Source organism: Nanorana parkeri, unplaced genomic scaffold, assembly GCF_000935625.1.
Source record: "Nanorana parkeri isolate BGI_ZX_2015 unplaced genomic scaffold, ASM93562v1 scaffold268, whole genome shotgun sequence".
In the NCBI taxonomy this organism is placed as follows: domain Eukaryota; kingdom Metazoa; phylum Chordata; class Amphibia; order Anura; family Dicroglossidae; genus Nanorana; species Nanorana parkeri.
The window spans coordinates 213772-229865 of record NW_017306536.1 but is presented as its reverse complement, the minus strand read 5'-3'; the positions used below and the strand labels follow the sequence as shown (position 1 = coordinate 229865).

The 16094-nt window shown below is 39.0% G+C and overlaps 1 protein-coding gene across 1 annotated transcript in view; it reads right to left on the bottom strand.

Annotated features, from left to right (window-relative positions):
• Nucleotides 1–13599: 13599 nt before the first annotated feature.
• Nucleotides 13600–16094, bottom strand: part of UNCX (UNC homeobox) — a 5491-nt gene continuing 2996 nt past the window's right edge. The window contains exon 3 of the mRNA XM_018557108.1: nt 13600–14638. Within this exon, the coding sequence (XP_018412610.1) occupies nt 13622–14638 (1017 nt within the window). The 3' untranslated portion in view covers nt 13600–13621. The remainder of the gene's footprint in view (nt 14639–16094) is intronic.

Genomic DNA, 16094 nt, shown 5'->3' with positions numbered 1-16094 from the left:
CCAGGATGCAACGCCTCCTGTAATTAACAACCAGAGCTCCGTCCATGACAGGTTACATACTCTTGCAACATTTGGACTTTGAGAGTTTTTCCTTCATGGAAAGCAGTACCACATTATTTGGCTTTATGTTGGTAAAATAAATAATGACACGGTGTAATATGTCATGTGATGTTCTTCATCTGATGTTGTATTTACCTAATTTTAAGACCTGCTAAGAACCAGATGATTTTTTATTATGTCCTGATATGTAAAACCATAGAATTCAAACAGGGTGTACTTACTTTTTCACAGAACTGTAACTGAAGAAACATATTACATAATCTGCATTCACTTCCAATGTTCAACAATTTGCAATGGAAAGAAAGAAAAATTCCCCTGCTGCTGGTTGTTTGAAGCAAAGACAGCTTCAATGAGCATACTGAAGAAATGATTCCATTAGTAAATCAACCCCTTGGTATTTAAAAATAATACACTGTGAATATTTATAGCAAAGATCAACTACATTAAGAAATGCAGCAATGCAATGATTGGAACTGAGTTGGGAGTCTTGAATGACTTTGATAGTCTGGCTCTTTGACAGTTATCAAGGATAGGTACATTTTAATATAACATTGGCAGCCAATGTATATGCGCCAATGCCCTGAGAGCACTGAGAGTTACATGCGACTCCATACTTGGCAACTCATTCCTAGAGTTGGAATCCAGGCATATAGTTACATATTCAGTTGCAACACCTATATGTAAACTGTTTAATCTGCCAAAGTATATGTAATTATATTCAGCCACTGCTGTGATCCAGGCACCCCTGAGGCTCCATTCACACCTAAGCGTATTGTCACACGTCAATCAGCACGCCAAAAAGCTCGACCCCAGAAATCCCATTCAATTCTATGGCCCCTGTTCACACCTGAGCATTTTGTCGCAAGCAGAAATATGCCTGTCGCATGAAATACTGCATGAGCTACTTTGGAGCAGATTCAGTGTGTTTTCGCCCCAATAGAAAATGCTTGAAAATGGTACGTTGCAATTATTTTTGAGCAGATTCACCGTGTTTTGGCCATGCATATGACCATGCCACAATTTGCTTACAATCAGCTCGCAATCTGCTCAATATGCCACAATCTGCTTGTAAAAACATGCAAAAATAGCTCACAAAAAAACAAGCGTATGAGTGCTCTTCTCCTACTAGCATTTTGAACCCCTGATGGAGCAGGTCCTTTAGATCCCCCAAAACGTGTTAGCTTCTCTTAGAGATATTTTACTTTAATGTTCAGTCATTGGTCTGGCGCTCTCTTCTTTTTAAACTAACTGAGTGAGGTATTTGGGTATTTATGGGACTATTGTGATTTTTTATGTATGCCTGTGCAATAAAGGTTTGAAGCTGGTTTTTGATCAGGTGACCTATTTCTTCTCTTATTTTTGTTTATTATTGCATTACATGAAGCAGATTATAAACTATTACCATTTGCACTGAGACATTTCTAAGTATGATCTAGCCCGTAATTGATTGGATTGAACACAGCTTCACCTTATAAACTAAAGAAAGTAAACATTCACTTTGCAAAATTACAATTCTCTACTCCTTTAGTAAACCAACCCCTGTAAGTGGTTCCAAGAATCTCCACCTATGAAATCTCATCAGAGCTTGACAATTGCATGCAATACTTGAATTCAGCACATTATTAGCAACAATTAAGCTATGTATGAGTCACCATAACCTGTGGCAGGTAGATCTTTCCTCAATGACAACAGAGGGTCCACCTCTGTGACAAGCAGATTTCTCCCAACTCCCAACATATTGAAGGAGTCATTAGGCGTTCTTTGGAGAAGGAGTAGGCTTTACAAATCCACCACAGAGATTTAGCAACATGTGGGAAGATTTCTGGGACTACTAACATGAACTTCTAATAGTAATTTATGAATGTTGGCCCTCTTGAGTTAATATAAGTTCGAAGGCTGCTTTAAAGGAGAACTATGAGGTGAGTGCTTTTCACTCACCTCATAGTTCTAGCCGACCTGTGACAATGAGACTGTCACAAGTCGGCTCAGTAGATCGGGAGGTGAGAGAACATATACCGGCGTTCGCTCACCTCTCGATCCTGTCACGGCTCTCTGCCTCTCCCCGCTCCGATATGCCAGCGCTGACTGGTGGATCGGACGGGGGAGGGGGCGTGTAGATAGATAGGCAGAGCCAGCTGTCACTTACACAGCTGGGCGGATCTCGACATCGATGTCGGGATCCGCTCCGGCGTCTCAGTATACCGCGAGCTGTAGCTCGCGGTATACTGAGCTTAGGGTAGTTTGTGTCCTCCCGTTACCCTAAGGAGAACTATGGGGAAAAGCCCTGACCCCATACTTCTCCTTTAAACATTTTTTTTTTTTTAAAGGCCCCTAAATGGATACCACAAGATGTCAGCTATTCCCTTTGTTAACAAGGAAATATCTTCTCTGTGTGCCTTTCTAAAATCAGTTCCCCTTTATCTTTAACAAGAAACCTGATTTTCTCAATTTAATGTATTGTAATCCCTTCAGGCTGTCATTTCCCTGTGGTTCTCTCAGGGGCCAGTAAAGGCGCTCCCACTAGACAGGGGAATGTCAGAATACATGCTTTAGTCCAAAAATCAGAAAAAGTTATTACCAAAGTAAAACTAGTATGTATATACAATGTAGTATTATTATAGTTTGTATTAGGGAAAGGTTGTAAAAGTTGAAAGTCACCTTTATTGAAAGAAGTATGCAGGCTGGCAGTGTTGACACCTCTTCTTTTTAAAAAACACCAGTTGCTTGGCTGTCATGGTGTTCTATATTCTTGGAGCTACTGTTCCAGAATAATAATGCAGAGTGGTAATTCAGGCTTATCCCTAACTGCACTGGCTACATATTTGTCCTATCTCATTGACTGAGAAACTGTTAAAGCAACAGTCACACAACTGGGATTTTATATAGTTAGACAACAATGGTATCTATAGGCGTGGTATATGCGCAACACCAAACCCACAACAGCAGGCGCCGTGTTTTTAGTCACTGGGGCAGTGGAAATATCACAAAAATCTCTCTGTGACCGGCTCAGCAATACAGAGCGCAGCAGCACTTGCCGCTTACGTTCCTCACATAAAAACCACAGTCCTCGGTGCCTGGGAAGTTGCGAGGGAATGTGGCTGTGGTCTCCCATGCTTCCCATCCAATCAGGAAGCCGGGTAGGTGGTCACATGACTACCTGCAAGGCTCCCTGTTCATTACTTCACCCCTGCTGGAAGAGGTAAGGGACAATTGAAGTGATGGGAATCCAGGATGCCTCAGGTATGTGTATGTATATATACAGTATACTGTACAAACATATACAGTATATACTGTATATGTATATGTGTGTGTTTGTACTTTTGTGTGCACACCCTAATGCAATAGGCTGTGCACGCCTATGATGGTATCTCTTCATAGAGGTTTCCTTTAAAGTGCATGTATATCCAAAACTTTTATTTCAGTTTTGAGTAGGGAAGTTGAGTAGGCAAGAGTAAAAGGCCTGTGTCCCAATGGGGAAGATTTCCTATCACGTCTTATCCCAGAGATGAAACAGGAGACAAGAGGAAATCTGTGCAAGTTGACAGTAATTCTCCTTTCAGATAGAATGGGTGTCCCTTTTTGAAGACTTCCCCCTCCTCTATTGTTTTGGTGACAACTAATAAAAAAATGTTTTGAATTTCCCTTTGCACCCAAAGAGATAGATCCAGGCTTAACCTTTCCATTTCCATCTTTTAACACAAATATTAATCCCCTATGGTCCTGCATAGGGAGGACATGTCAAACCTCCATCTACACCAGAGTCACACACTGAGAGGGCAGCCTGTGCACATTAAAAACACAAAGATAACCCTGGAATCCACTTTTGCTCATTTGTCAGTAGTAATAAAAGATGTCATTTAAAGGCCTCTTCAGACTGGGCTATATTTTAAGTTGCGCTATTTAATCAGCACCAGTGACACACGTTATTTGCTTACAAGCTGTGTTCTGCAGTGTCGGGCTATAGACAGCACTGAGATAAGCCCTCAGGGGATTGCATAGCAGTTATTAAACAGTTCAGTTTGTTAATATTTCAGCCTCGCCCATGAAAGCACCATGAAAGGCAGCAAATTGTATATGTAGCCACCTTCACAAACAATGCACACAAAAGGTAGACAATCCACAATTCTAACAGATAAACCAAATTCTCATAATAGGGAATACTGAGAAGACATAGAGAAATGTGCAAAATACAATGGAGAATAACAACCAATCAGAAATCAGCTTTCATTTGTGTCTGACTACAGTAGCTTGATGATAGGAGAATGATTGTTTTTTATAGGTTTATACAATTTCAACCACATATTTTGCTGTTTGAAAGACATAGATCCAGCCATGTATAAAATCAGTCAGATATTAATTAAACAGTCAGAACATGGCTTGGTAAGTTCTGTCTTTGTTTTTACTTATCCTCCAGTTTTGCATTGCATAATGGTGTCAGTCTAACACTCTGAACAGACTTACAGAAGATCAGCACAGTGGCGTAGTGGTTAGCGCTTCTGCCTTGTAGCAGGGGGGTCCCTGGTTTGAATCCCAGCCAGGTCCCTATCTACGAGGAGTTTGCATGTTCTTTCTGCTTGCATGGGTTTCCTCCAGGTACTCTGGTTTCCTCCCATGCTCCAAAGACATGCTAGTAGGTAAATTGGCCCTCATTTGTATGCATGTGAGAAAGGGACCTCAGATTGTAAGCTCCTTGAGGGCTGTGACTGTGCACTGTGTAAAGCGCTGCATAAAATTGTTGGTGCTGTGTAAATACCAATAATAAAGGTCAGAGAGCACTGTATACTTGCCTTGTTTACAGCTTAAAACACACCAAAAGGCTCTGCATCACATATGATACATGGCAATCTGATTATTTTGAACCCAATATTCAGATCCCCACACAATCCTCTACACATCCACTATTTCATGCGCATCTGGCATTATCCCTGTAACTGCCTGTTAGGGAGTAATGTTGAGTGACCAGTTATCTCTGTTCCTTTTAATAGAAACAAATGGACTGGACAAAAAATGTCAACACACCCAGTAACTTGCAACGCCAATGTGGGTACACAAACACCATATAAAAGTCGATTGCTCCTTGTCCCCTATACTACCTAAAAATGCTTGGATCGATTTCACTGATAGCAAAACAGAAAGACTTGCAACATTCCAACCACTATCTACAGATCCATTCATTCAAAACCAACCATTTCAGAGAGATTGATAATTGAGGAAGTAGTAAACACTTCACTTTTTTTTTGTTTGACTGGAGTAATTGTGCAAATCTTATTAGCAATATGCATATTTACTGTAGTGATATTCATAGCTAAATGGGTTTTAAATTATATAATTACGGCCATGTATTCCTAAATGGATATTTTAGAGCAGGTCTGAAATTGTTTAGTTTGGTGATTTTGTTTGATGTGATTCATTGGTAATTCTGCTTCTGAGGCTACTGAAATGTAAAGAGGGTCTGGGAGGGGTGCATATACTAGGACTGTTCCCTCCAGTTTACTGAAAACTGACCACAAATGTATCATAAAACAAATGTCAACATCACATGACTGCATGTACAGTATGTAAGTCTTTAGATTTGTGCATGGCTACAGATATAGGTGGCTTACTTCTCATAGGCATGTATGTAGATAAGTATGTGTTGGTGTATGTGTATACTTCTGTCATAGGATACACACAGAGATACATACATAGACCCTCGATAGGCAAAAATGATAGATTGGCATGGATGGATAGGCAGATGTAGACAGATACAAAGATAAACGATTGTGTAAATAGATAGATAGATAGATAGATAGATAGATAGATAGATAGATAGATAGATAGATGAGAAAGAAATAAGGTTTCAAAGAGAGAGAGAGAGAGAAGAAAGATTAGATAGATAGATAGATAGATAGATAGATAGATAGATAGATAGATAGATAGATAGATGAGAAAGAAAGAAAGTTTCAAAGAGAGAGAGAGAGAGAGAGAGAGAGAGAGAGAGGAAAGATTAGATAGAAAGATAGATAGATAGATAGATAGATAGATAGATAGATAGATAGATAGATAGATAAATAGATAGATAGATAGATAGATAGATAGATAGATAGATAGATAGATAGATAGATAGATAGAACACACAGAAACATAACATAAGTGAGTGTGAAGAATGACTGAGAAAATAGCTAGGTAAGTAGATATAGAGAAGAGAGACAGATATTCTATAGCAAAGCAAACATAATCCAACCAATTTTGTAGGAACTACAAGTCCTGGCATCCCCTGCCAGTCACACTAGGACTTGTAGTTCCCCACAGCTGGGATATCCTAGTCCCTATATATCTGTGTTGCAGGGCGTTTATGTGCGTTAAGGTCTTTTCCATCACGTCTATGTTTTGTGCATCCAACAGCTCCAAGACATGGTGTTGCTGTGTTTGTCTGGTGAGATGTGTGGTACATATAGGGGTCGATCCATGTAATCTTGTTTAATGTGGCGTTCCTGGCCTTGTATTAAGCAGCTGTATGACGCTTAGATGTGTTTAGTTGGTGAATCGATCTGACACCTAGAGATGAGTCTCTCTCATTCTTCACGCTCTATCCAAGGTGCTGAAATAATATCCTCTGATTAGAGCGCTGCCAAGCCTGGCTAATTTATCCAAACTGTCAGGGGCTTGTACACCTCGGGGTTAAAAATAAATCACCCTCTTCCACTACACACTGATATATCAACACAATTCAACTAGCCTCCTAACCGGGGGAAGAGCCACAAGGACTGACCTATGTTATATTCGATCCACCATTTACCCAGGACATTGTTACAGGAGCCTGGATAACCAGACCCAGGATGTCAGACGACTCATGGGGAAGTCAATTCAATTTCCTCTACCTGACTCCTGCTCATCTCAGCCACCACTATAGCTTCTCCTGGGGTAATGGCTCTTTTCCCTTCCCGGATTGTGGGGCTGATTTATAGAAACTGAATCCTGTCTGCAAATATTGCCAATCAGAGTGGCCAATCAGATTTCATCTTTCAGATGAAATAAGAAAACAGTAACAAGTTGTCACAGCTCCACATTTTTTACAGTTTTCATAAATCAACCCTTGAGGCAATGAGCTCAAAGGGAGGCGTACCTAGATTATAAATTGTTATAATATATTCTAGGTTAACTGAATTTTCTGGGGGTTTTTTTCTTAGTTTTGTTATGTAACAACAACTATGTTGTCTTTATTTCAAATATTATTACTATTATTATGATTATGATTATTAGTAGTAGTAGTAGTAGTAGTAGTAGTAGTAGTAGTAGTAGTAGTAGTAGTAGTGTTGTTGTTGTTGTAGTAATAATAATAATAATAATAATAATAATATAACAACAACAACAATACTACTACTATTATTATTATTATTAACAACACTACTACTACTACTACTACTAATAATCATAATAATAATATTAATAATAATAAAACATTAGATGCATTTCACAATTTATGGCAATACCTAGAATTGATAGTATCAAATTATTGTTATTATTATTAGTAGTAGTAGTGTTGTTGTTGTTGTTGTTGTTATTATTGTCATCATTATTATTATAACAACAACACTACTACTACTAATACCAATTATTATTATTATTATTATTAGTAGTAGTAGTAGTAGTAGTAGTGTTGTTGTTGTAAATAATAATATTAGTAGTAGTAGCAGCATTGTTGTTATTATTATTAATAATAATAATGATAATAATACAAATAATAATATACCTTCCTGTTGCCCTAAACATTCAACCAAAGACAGACTTGTAAGTATGTCAGTCACTGCAATCAGTATGCTTGCTGAATGGTTTACAGGACAAGCCACCTAGAGACTTAATTGTGTTTCATGAATGGTTAAGGTCTAGAGCTTAACATGCAAAAAGGAAAAAAAGACAATTACATAGGAAGCACATCTATTTAAAGTGCATATACAATACAATGGTATATACAAACATACACGCACATATGTATACACCATTGTATTGTATATGTGCACTTTAAAGGGATGTGCTTCCTTTGCAATATATGTATATATATATATATATATACTCTTATATGTTGTTATTTGTGCACCACTGAGAGACTTCCTTGTCCAGAATTAGCTTTATGTTATTCTAGTCTAAAATAAATCCCAAGCACTATAGATTGTATGCGCATCGCTAACACCAGCTGGAGAAATGAATTAAGTTTCCGGTCACGTGAGAACCTCTTCATGGAACACTCCAAGTTCGTTTTCAGGGGACACACCTACATGTAACCTTTTAGTAGACATGTCCTTACCTGTTAATGTTATGGTCATTCGTCTAAATGAAAATGGAGGAGTAATAGGAGAACAATAGTATTTCCTGAAACCCTTTTTTACTGATACAGATACTTGACATGGGATGCCAGGGAGCCTACAAATGAGGCCGGTATCTTTTCATTATGACTTGGACAAATGTGGAGTAGTTATTTCTAACAAGTAGACTACTTTCTGCTTATTACATACTGCTTCATGGGTGGACAGAAGTGTCAAAGTGTTTCTTACAGCAAGAGAAAGCATTGATTTGTTCCCAATAGGTGAAACCCTGGTAGAAAATTACCTCTTCTAGGAAGTATTAAGACAATTAACCCATTCTGTACAAAAAAAAAATGTATAGTACCAAAGGTGTTAGGATACACAAGGGTCAGATAAATATAAATAAGAAACACAAATATAAATGAGGCTGTACATCATAGGTGGATGTTTGAGTGATGGGGAGCTAGATGTAAAAATGCTGGTGTTTGATACAAAACGGTTACATACAAGTCCCTATCTCTTGTCACATTTAAAAATGGCGGAAGCTTGCGTTCCTTAGTAAATCTGGGCCAAAAAATGGCGCAAGTGCTGTATGCCTGCGCCAAAACCTAATCATAAGCGCTAAATCTCTGCTTCTAATATGGTGCTACAATAATACTACGAGGTAAAAGCAGGTCAAATTTGCAAACCCTGCTCTTTCGCTGACTTTGACAAATAGCACAAAAACAGGCTCGTTTCTTAGAGGGGCTCTTGTAATTATTTCCCTTTTACCCTTCATCCTTCTATTCTCCCCTACATAGTTTGTTACACTCAGCTAAAACTAACAAGCTGGGATTATATTAATATAAGGCGAGCCAGCTAAGCATCAATCTAAAAGGTCTATCAGTTACCATGACCAAACAGATTACTCTCCTCCAAGACCCTCTAAGTAATCCCCTGTCTCTATCTACTCTGAACCAATATCCATCTCTAAAAATGAAATAAAATAATAATATTGTTCTATATATCCTATGGTTTCTAGGGTTTTGTAGGGATAGAAATATACCCCATTCCCTGAACCTCACAACCCATATTTACTTCCATCCAAGTCTTATGTGTACTCTTAAAAAAATAAAAGAAAGTCACCACCTCCCCTTGGACATTTCCCCAAACAATATGTCTCTGCTCAGATTCAGATCTTATCTGTTCTTTCCAAAATAAAAATGCCATAAGAAAATGTAAAAAAAAGTCTTCAGTTCCCCATAGAACCTTTCCCAAACACCATGAAGGGAATGTATCAAGTCTGGGGCATACAAAATCTGAAGCAGTTCTCCATAGTCACCAATCAGCTTCTCACTTCAGTTTGCTCAGTTAAGATTTAGAAATGGAAGATAGAAGCTGATTGGTTACTATTGGCAACTGCTCCAGATGTTGTCTGCTCCAGTTTTGATAAATGTCCCTCCATTCATTTGATTTGCTAATATAGTATAAACTGATTACGTGGGACAGTGACTGTTCACTTTGCAAAGTGAATGACAGTAAATAAGGTGAACTTATATTCACTTGGAATAACCAATCCTGTGTGAGGGAAATTTAAAATAAAATTGATTTTTGCTAGCACATGATTGGTTGGCTGATTCAATTAAACACAACTTCACCCTATTCACTAAGCACAGTGGAGGCTCACTTTGCAAAGCGAACAGTCTCTATTGCTTTAGTAAATCAACCCTCATGTCTTTACTTAGAGTCAGTTCATCTCTTCTTTCTTAAGTAAAAAAAAAAAAATAGTATAGGTGTAATAAATGAAAAAGTCACCACCTCTTCTTGACCCCTCCATAATTCAGACTGAGCCTAGCGCTGTAAACGAGGCTCTTAAAATCACGTCTATAATTAATTGTGCAAATTTGTTTCTATTAAATAAAAATAACACGTATTGAAGAACTCAATTAGCATTAATTAAGCTTGATATCCTAATTTGGAAGTTGTGTAATAGAAAACAAAGCTTTTTGGTGGCATTTTTTTCCTCTCTCTCTCTCTATTCTGTATTTCTTCCTCTCTCTCTCTCTCTCCCTCTCTCTCTCTCTCTCTTCTCTAGTTGTTGGATAGGAGCAGAGCCTCTAGGCTGATTTTTCTCTCCTTGGAGAATTGGAAATGAGGAATGGAGATGGGAAATCAGGAGGTGCTAAATTAGCTGCCTGATCTGCACTTATAGCTGCATACACATTTCCCCATTACAGGCCCCTGTGCTGCCTCTCTCTTAATATTCCAGGCATGGAGAGCCGTCTAGATAGCAGATTTATCAAATGGGAAAATGAATGTATGATGATCAGTTAAATTGAAAATCAGCGCCTGCATGACAGCCCGACCTGACACCTCTGTAATTAGAAAGAGAAATGATGGCGTCCAATGCATAATAGAGCAAAAACAATTTACACTCTCCCATAATGATCCGGCGTTCAAATTGAAAATTTCTCTTGGTAGAAATTGAATTCATAAAGTATGATTCATGGAAGACACATCTCCTGGAGGCTGCCTAGGTCCAGATCGATTGATAGTTTGTCTAGAATCACACAGCCTGCTGCTTTTGGGGCTTTCATAGTATAAAAAAAAAAAAAGAGAGGAGAGGAGAGGAAAAAAAAAATCTAAACTGCTTAAGTAAATCAGTAATTTCACCTTAAGGACACGAGTGTGCAGCCAGATATACTCCAACATTCAAACGGCCTATCCATTAAACATGAGCTCCCTTCCCCTCTCCACCCAAATGAACAGCTGCAAATTGGAGGAAGGAAGCGATTCATGTCTGCCACGCAAATTGTTCACCACAGATAAAATAGCCAGCGTTTTACACTCTGTTTTTCGCTCCCTGATACATTTTTAACGGTGGCGATGATATTTTAATGCATTTTTAAAGAAGGAGAGGGCATTGTGACGTTCTTTGTTTGCACATGATATTAACCCTTTAAGTCGTGCAGAGATAGATAGCTGGGCAGAGACGCCATAGAGGAGATCCACTGGAGAGCCTATATTTGTGTCCAACATCCAATCCCATTCAGTTTTTATTTCCTTTAAGCTGATTGGGTGTTTAAGTAACAAAAAAAACAGGCTTTGATTTATTTATAGTAATAAAGCAACGCCTTTAATAATAACCCTGTATGTGCTTTAAGTTACCTCTGCACATAGTTTATGTCAATGTAACCTTTTTTGTTTGTTTTGCTAATGTAGATGCAAGAGGCAACGTTAGCTTGGTTAAATGTGTGTTATCCCTCAATCTGCATCTGATAAAAAAAAAGTAAGGCAGAGCTATCAGCCAATCAGATGCTGCGTTTCAGCTTCTATTCCGCACCAGGAAATGTCAGCTGGATGCTGATTCGTTGTTATTGGCAACGCAGACTCCTCTCCTCCTTGTGTAAAGCAGTCCCTGTCTCTCTCTCCTCACTCTCTCTCCCTCTCATGATCTAATTATTTTCCCTATAAGCTCTGTCTCCTAGAGAGCAAATATCAGAATGACTGAGCGAAAATTATGTAAATATTATTAAAGGGACTGAGGCTCAGAAATTCATTTGTGCCGGCACGAAGAGTAAAGCCTGTCCGTCTGATTATTTTCAATTTATTTGCAAATAAAGGACTGATGACCAGGAGGGATCAGGGATATTTAACGAGGCTGTAAACATAATTCTGGCGCTGCACAGCCTCACCAGAATTAATGGTTTTAATAATTGGGATTTCAGTGTCTTGGGGGATTGGATCACACTGCACCAGAGCACTGCTTAAAATCAGGAAGGGAGAAGGGATTTTTTTTTTTGCTTTTTTATTTTTTTTAAAGGGCCTGCAGTGGAAATAGGGATGATAGTATAACAAAAAGATAAATACTTTACATCCAACCTGACTTTTTATTTTATTTTATTTTGTAGGAGATACGAGGGAGATACAGGTTAAAGAAGCAGTTTAAAAAAATCATTTTTTAGGGGTTGAAAAAATGTTTTAAAATGTTATACGGATTACAAATAAATGAATGTCTATTCAAATTGTTCAGATTTGTTTTTGGTGACAGTAGTTGTTTGACTAGAAGGGGTGTTGTTAATAAGGTGCACAAGATAAATACTTTGCATTCAACCTGACTTTTTATTTTACTTTATTTTATAAGAGGGAATAAGGGGGGGGGGGGCCCAAATTTTAAAGAAGGTTAAAAAAATCCTTTTTTTAGGGGTTGAAATTTTTTTTTAAATGTTACACGGTAAAAGAAAAATAATTAATGTGCATTCAAATTGTTTAATTATTTTTTTTGGGTGAGAGTAGTTGTTTAACTGGAAGGGTTATTGTTAATAAGGTGCACATTTTAAATTCAGACAAGTTTTTTTTTTTTGGTGCAGATGTCCTGGAGCCCACAGAGGTTCCCAGAGGACCCACAACCCTATTAGAACAAATGTGTTCTGCTTTTGTATAAAGGAGCATTGGCTGCGCCTGTCCTATTACAGGCGACATATGATCAATAGGCTGATAACACAGCAACATCAATATAAGCGACAGAACAATGAGGGATATCATTGAACATCTATCTTAATATAGCCAGCTACAAGAGGCCCCGACAAAGAAAGCAGCTCATGAAAATTCCGCCCCACGTATTCCCATCTCCCATCCAATATGCACACACACTCCCCCAGCTGCTGATGCTATTATTTTCCAATTTCAATTTGACACCCCAGCCTTTCATGCTAATTCTATTATTGTAGGAAGTTTATGTGATTTCATATCACTAGAAATCGGTAATGTATAATAACCCTTTGGGCAAGAAACTGAATCCCTGCAGCAGCCACCGGGAAAATAATTACTTTCATATCAAAACTCTGCAGGAGACGGCCGGGTCCTATAGCCTGCAGCTTCTAACCTTGTGTGTGAGTGTCAGAGAGGCTAAAGGGGGGAGGGATGGGATGCATACATTTGTTAAGCAATAAACACACAAGAGAAAGAAGGGGAGAATAAAGTTTTACATATATAAATATTTTTATACATTTCTGCACTTTAAAAGAGTGAGGATTTCTCGTTGCTTTTTATGTTTGTTTTGGGGTTTTTTTGTTCTTACTACATTGTTGTTGTTTTATTTTACAGCCTTTCTGGTAGGATAAAAAGTTGAACTGCTAATTAAACGGCTTCACTGTTAGCTAAAGATCATTGCACCTGATGAGGAATTACTTGTTCTATAGGCTGAAGGAGGAGGAGAAGGAAGGCTTGACACGAGCCTTTTGTGGAGTCAGCTTTGGGAATGTACGAAGTGTGGAAGAGTCTTTGAGGAGTAGAGGGGTTCAATCCATGTCTAAGTCTTCACAGTCTATGCTGGGTTTGGGGGTGCAGGGTGCCGGCTCTGGACAGTCTGATGCCTCTCTGGTTTTGCTGTCTGCTTTTGGGGACAAAGGAGATTTTGGCTCACAAAAAGTGCTATCCTGCTGCCCTGTTTCTGAGTCTCCTGAGCCAGCTTGGCTAGGAGAACCAGCCATCTGGCCACTGCCCTCCGTCTTGCAGATGGCCAAGCTGAGGTGTGTAGAGTTCGTGTTTTTCGCTGTGTAAAGTTGTGAGTGTTTCGGGGAGGTACTTTGACTGTGCTGAGCTGGGCTCTCGTTGTGTTTGAAGTCTTTCTGCCCCGAAAGAGGAGCCTCCTGGGTCAAGCTGGTCTTGAGGGCAGTCTGTGGCACAATGAACCCAAGAGGCTGAGTGATGGGGTACAGCAAAAAGTGTCCCTTGCCAATCAGGGTGCGGGGGCTTGACAGCCCTGTGAAATCCACCCCTGCTTTCCTTTTTGGAGGGGAGTCTGACAGTAAACTTTCCACGCTGAAGGGGTTAAGCTTCTGGAAACCAGAGGCCCTTCCATTTGGACACAAGCCTGAGTTGTGGGTGGCCTCTGTAGGCGAGTCTTTATCACTGACCCTGTCTTTTTGTCCTGTGTTTCTTTGGCTTGGGTAAAAAGCTTGCCCTGTTTGGTCACAGGTTGGCTGTGTTTGGTTCCTGTTTTGTCCCACCTCTACATGGCTAGACTCCATTACACTGGGCTCATTAGTCTGTGAGAGGCCACTGTCACTGTCAGAGCTTGGGGTGTGGAGGGACATGGAAGGGGAGTGCTGGTGGCGAGCCTGGTTCCTCAGCATCTTCCTCTCCTGCTTTCTCTTCTTCTTCTCCATCTTCTCCAACTCTTTTCTGGCGATCTCTTCAGGGTCCATAGGCTCTCCGCTGCAGGTGGTGGGATGAGAATTATGGGCTGGTCGTCCAGGCCCTTTCTTGGTGTTCTCTTTCTTTCTCCACTTTGCTCTGCGGTTTTGGAACCAGACCTACATACACCGGATAATGAAAATCAATTAGCATTCAGTTCTGGCCGAGGGGGAAGACAATTTAACTCTGCAGTTTTCACTTCAGCCTTTTGTTGTTGATGTTGGTGTTGTTTTAGCTAAACTGTGGAATCTGGAGTACTAATTGTCCCACAGATGGAGAAAAAGGTGTCACTCTCCCAATGGTGTGAATAAAGGCCCAACATTCATTCATTGTTGTGCACAGACTCTCGTGGATAAAGTGAACACAGCAAAATTATTTCTATAATAAAATATTGGCATAACAGAGCATAGTATTATCCCTGCCATGGAAAATTTGGGCACATTTTGTTTCTGTCCACAAAAACAATAATAATAATACTAAAGGTGACATAAACGTGCATATTTTTTATGTTCAGCACTTTTAATTGAGCCTGACCTTAATTTTTAAATAACATATTAAAATAACTCCTTTCAACTTTTATTATCCAGGGCTTTTGTCATGGGGAGTCAAATAAAACAATCTAATAAATGCATATTAACACCAAGGCTAAAGAATTATGACATTCAATATGGGGCCTCTATAAAAAAAAAAGCAGCTAAAGCAAATCATAAGCATAATAAACAAAAAGGGGGGAGGGGGGGGCAAACAAAAGGAAAAAGTAACAGACTTTACAAGCAAATGGAAACAAACCCCGTAAAAATAAAGCATTTAATAAAGAATAAAAGACATAACAGGACGCGATGCAACGCAAACCTTACAGCGTTATTCTAAAGGTCTTTTACATTCTTTAAATAATCAACGATTAAAACTAAAAGCTTTTTTCCCCCCACAATTAGTATCATTTCATTTAGCTATTTGGGGAAAATTTACATTTTTTCCTGTCAAAATGAATGAAGCAATTGAAAAAAAAAAAAAATAAGAAGCGTAAAAACCGGGGTCACAGTGGTAGGGGATTTTGTAACCCTCTACATCCCCTTTCAAAGTTTATTTGGCTCTCTTCTCCCCCATCCTGTTATGCTTTTCCTTTGTGCTAATTCCAGGCGGTACAGCCATTGAGAATAACTCATTATGGAATTAAGGGGGAAAGTGAGGTCTCGGCTTCACTTAACAATCTCAGAACAAATTGGATGAAAGGGTTGGAAACCAGAAGAGGTCAGGAGGGGGAGAGAGTGCATTTTGTAAATACCCCTTGAAACAAAGCTAATGCTTTAATAATACAGCGCAGTGCACTTCTCTATAATAAACTTCACACCTCCAGAGTCTTAATTACATCCTGGCCTCCTGGCTTTTCTTTTTTTTTTCCACCTCCATGTACATTCAAACCCAGGAGGTCCAACTATAGGGACCGTTATCTCATCTATTGATATAAACACTTTACAAAATCAGAAAAAAAAAATATTTCTAATCAGGTTGGTAATATAGAACGTTACAAACAAAAGTGAACCCAGTGGGGGAAAAAAAATAAAAATATTATAT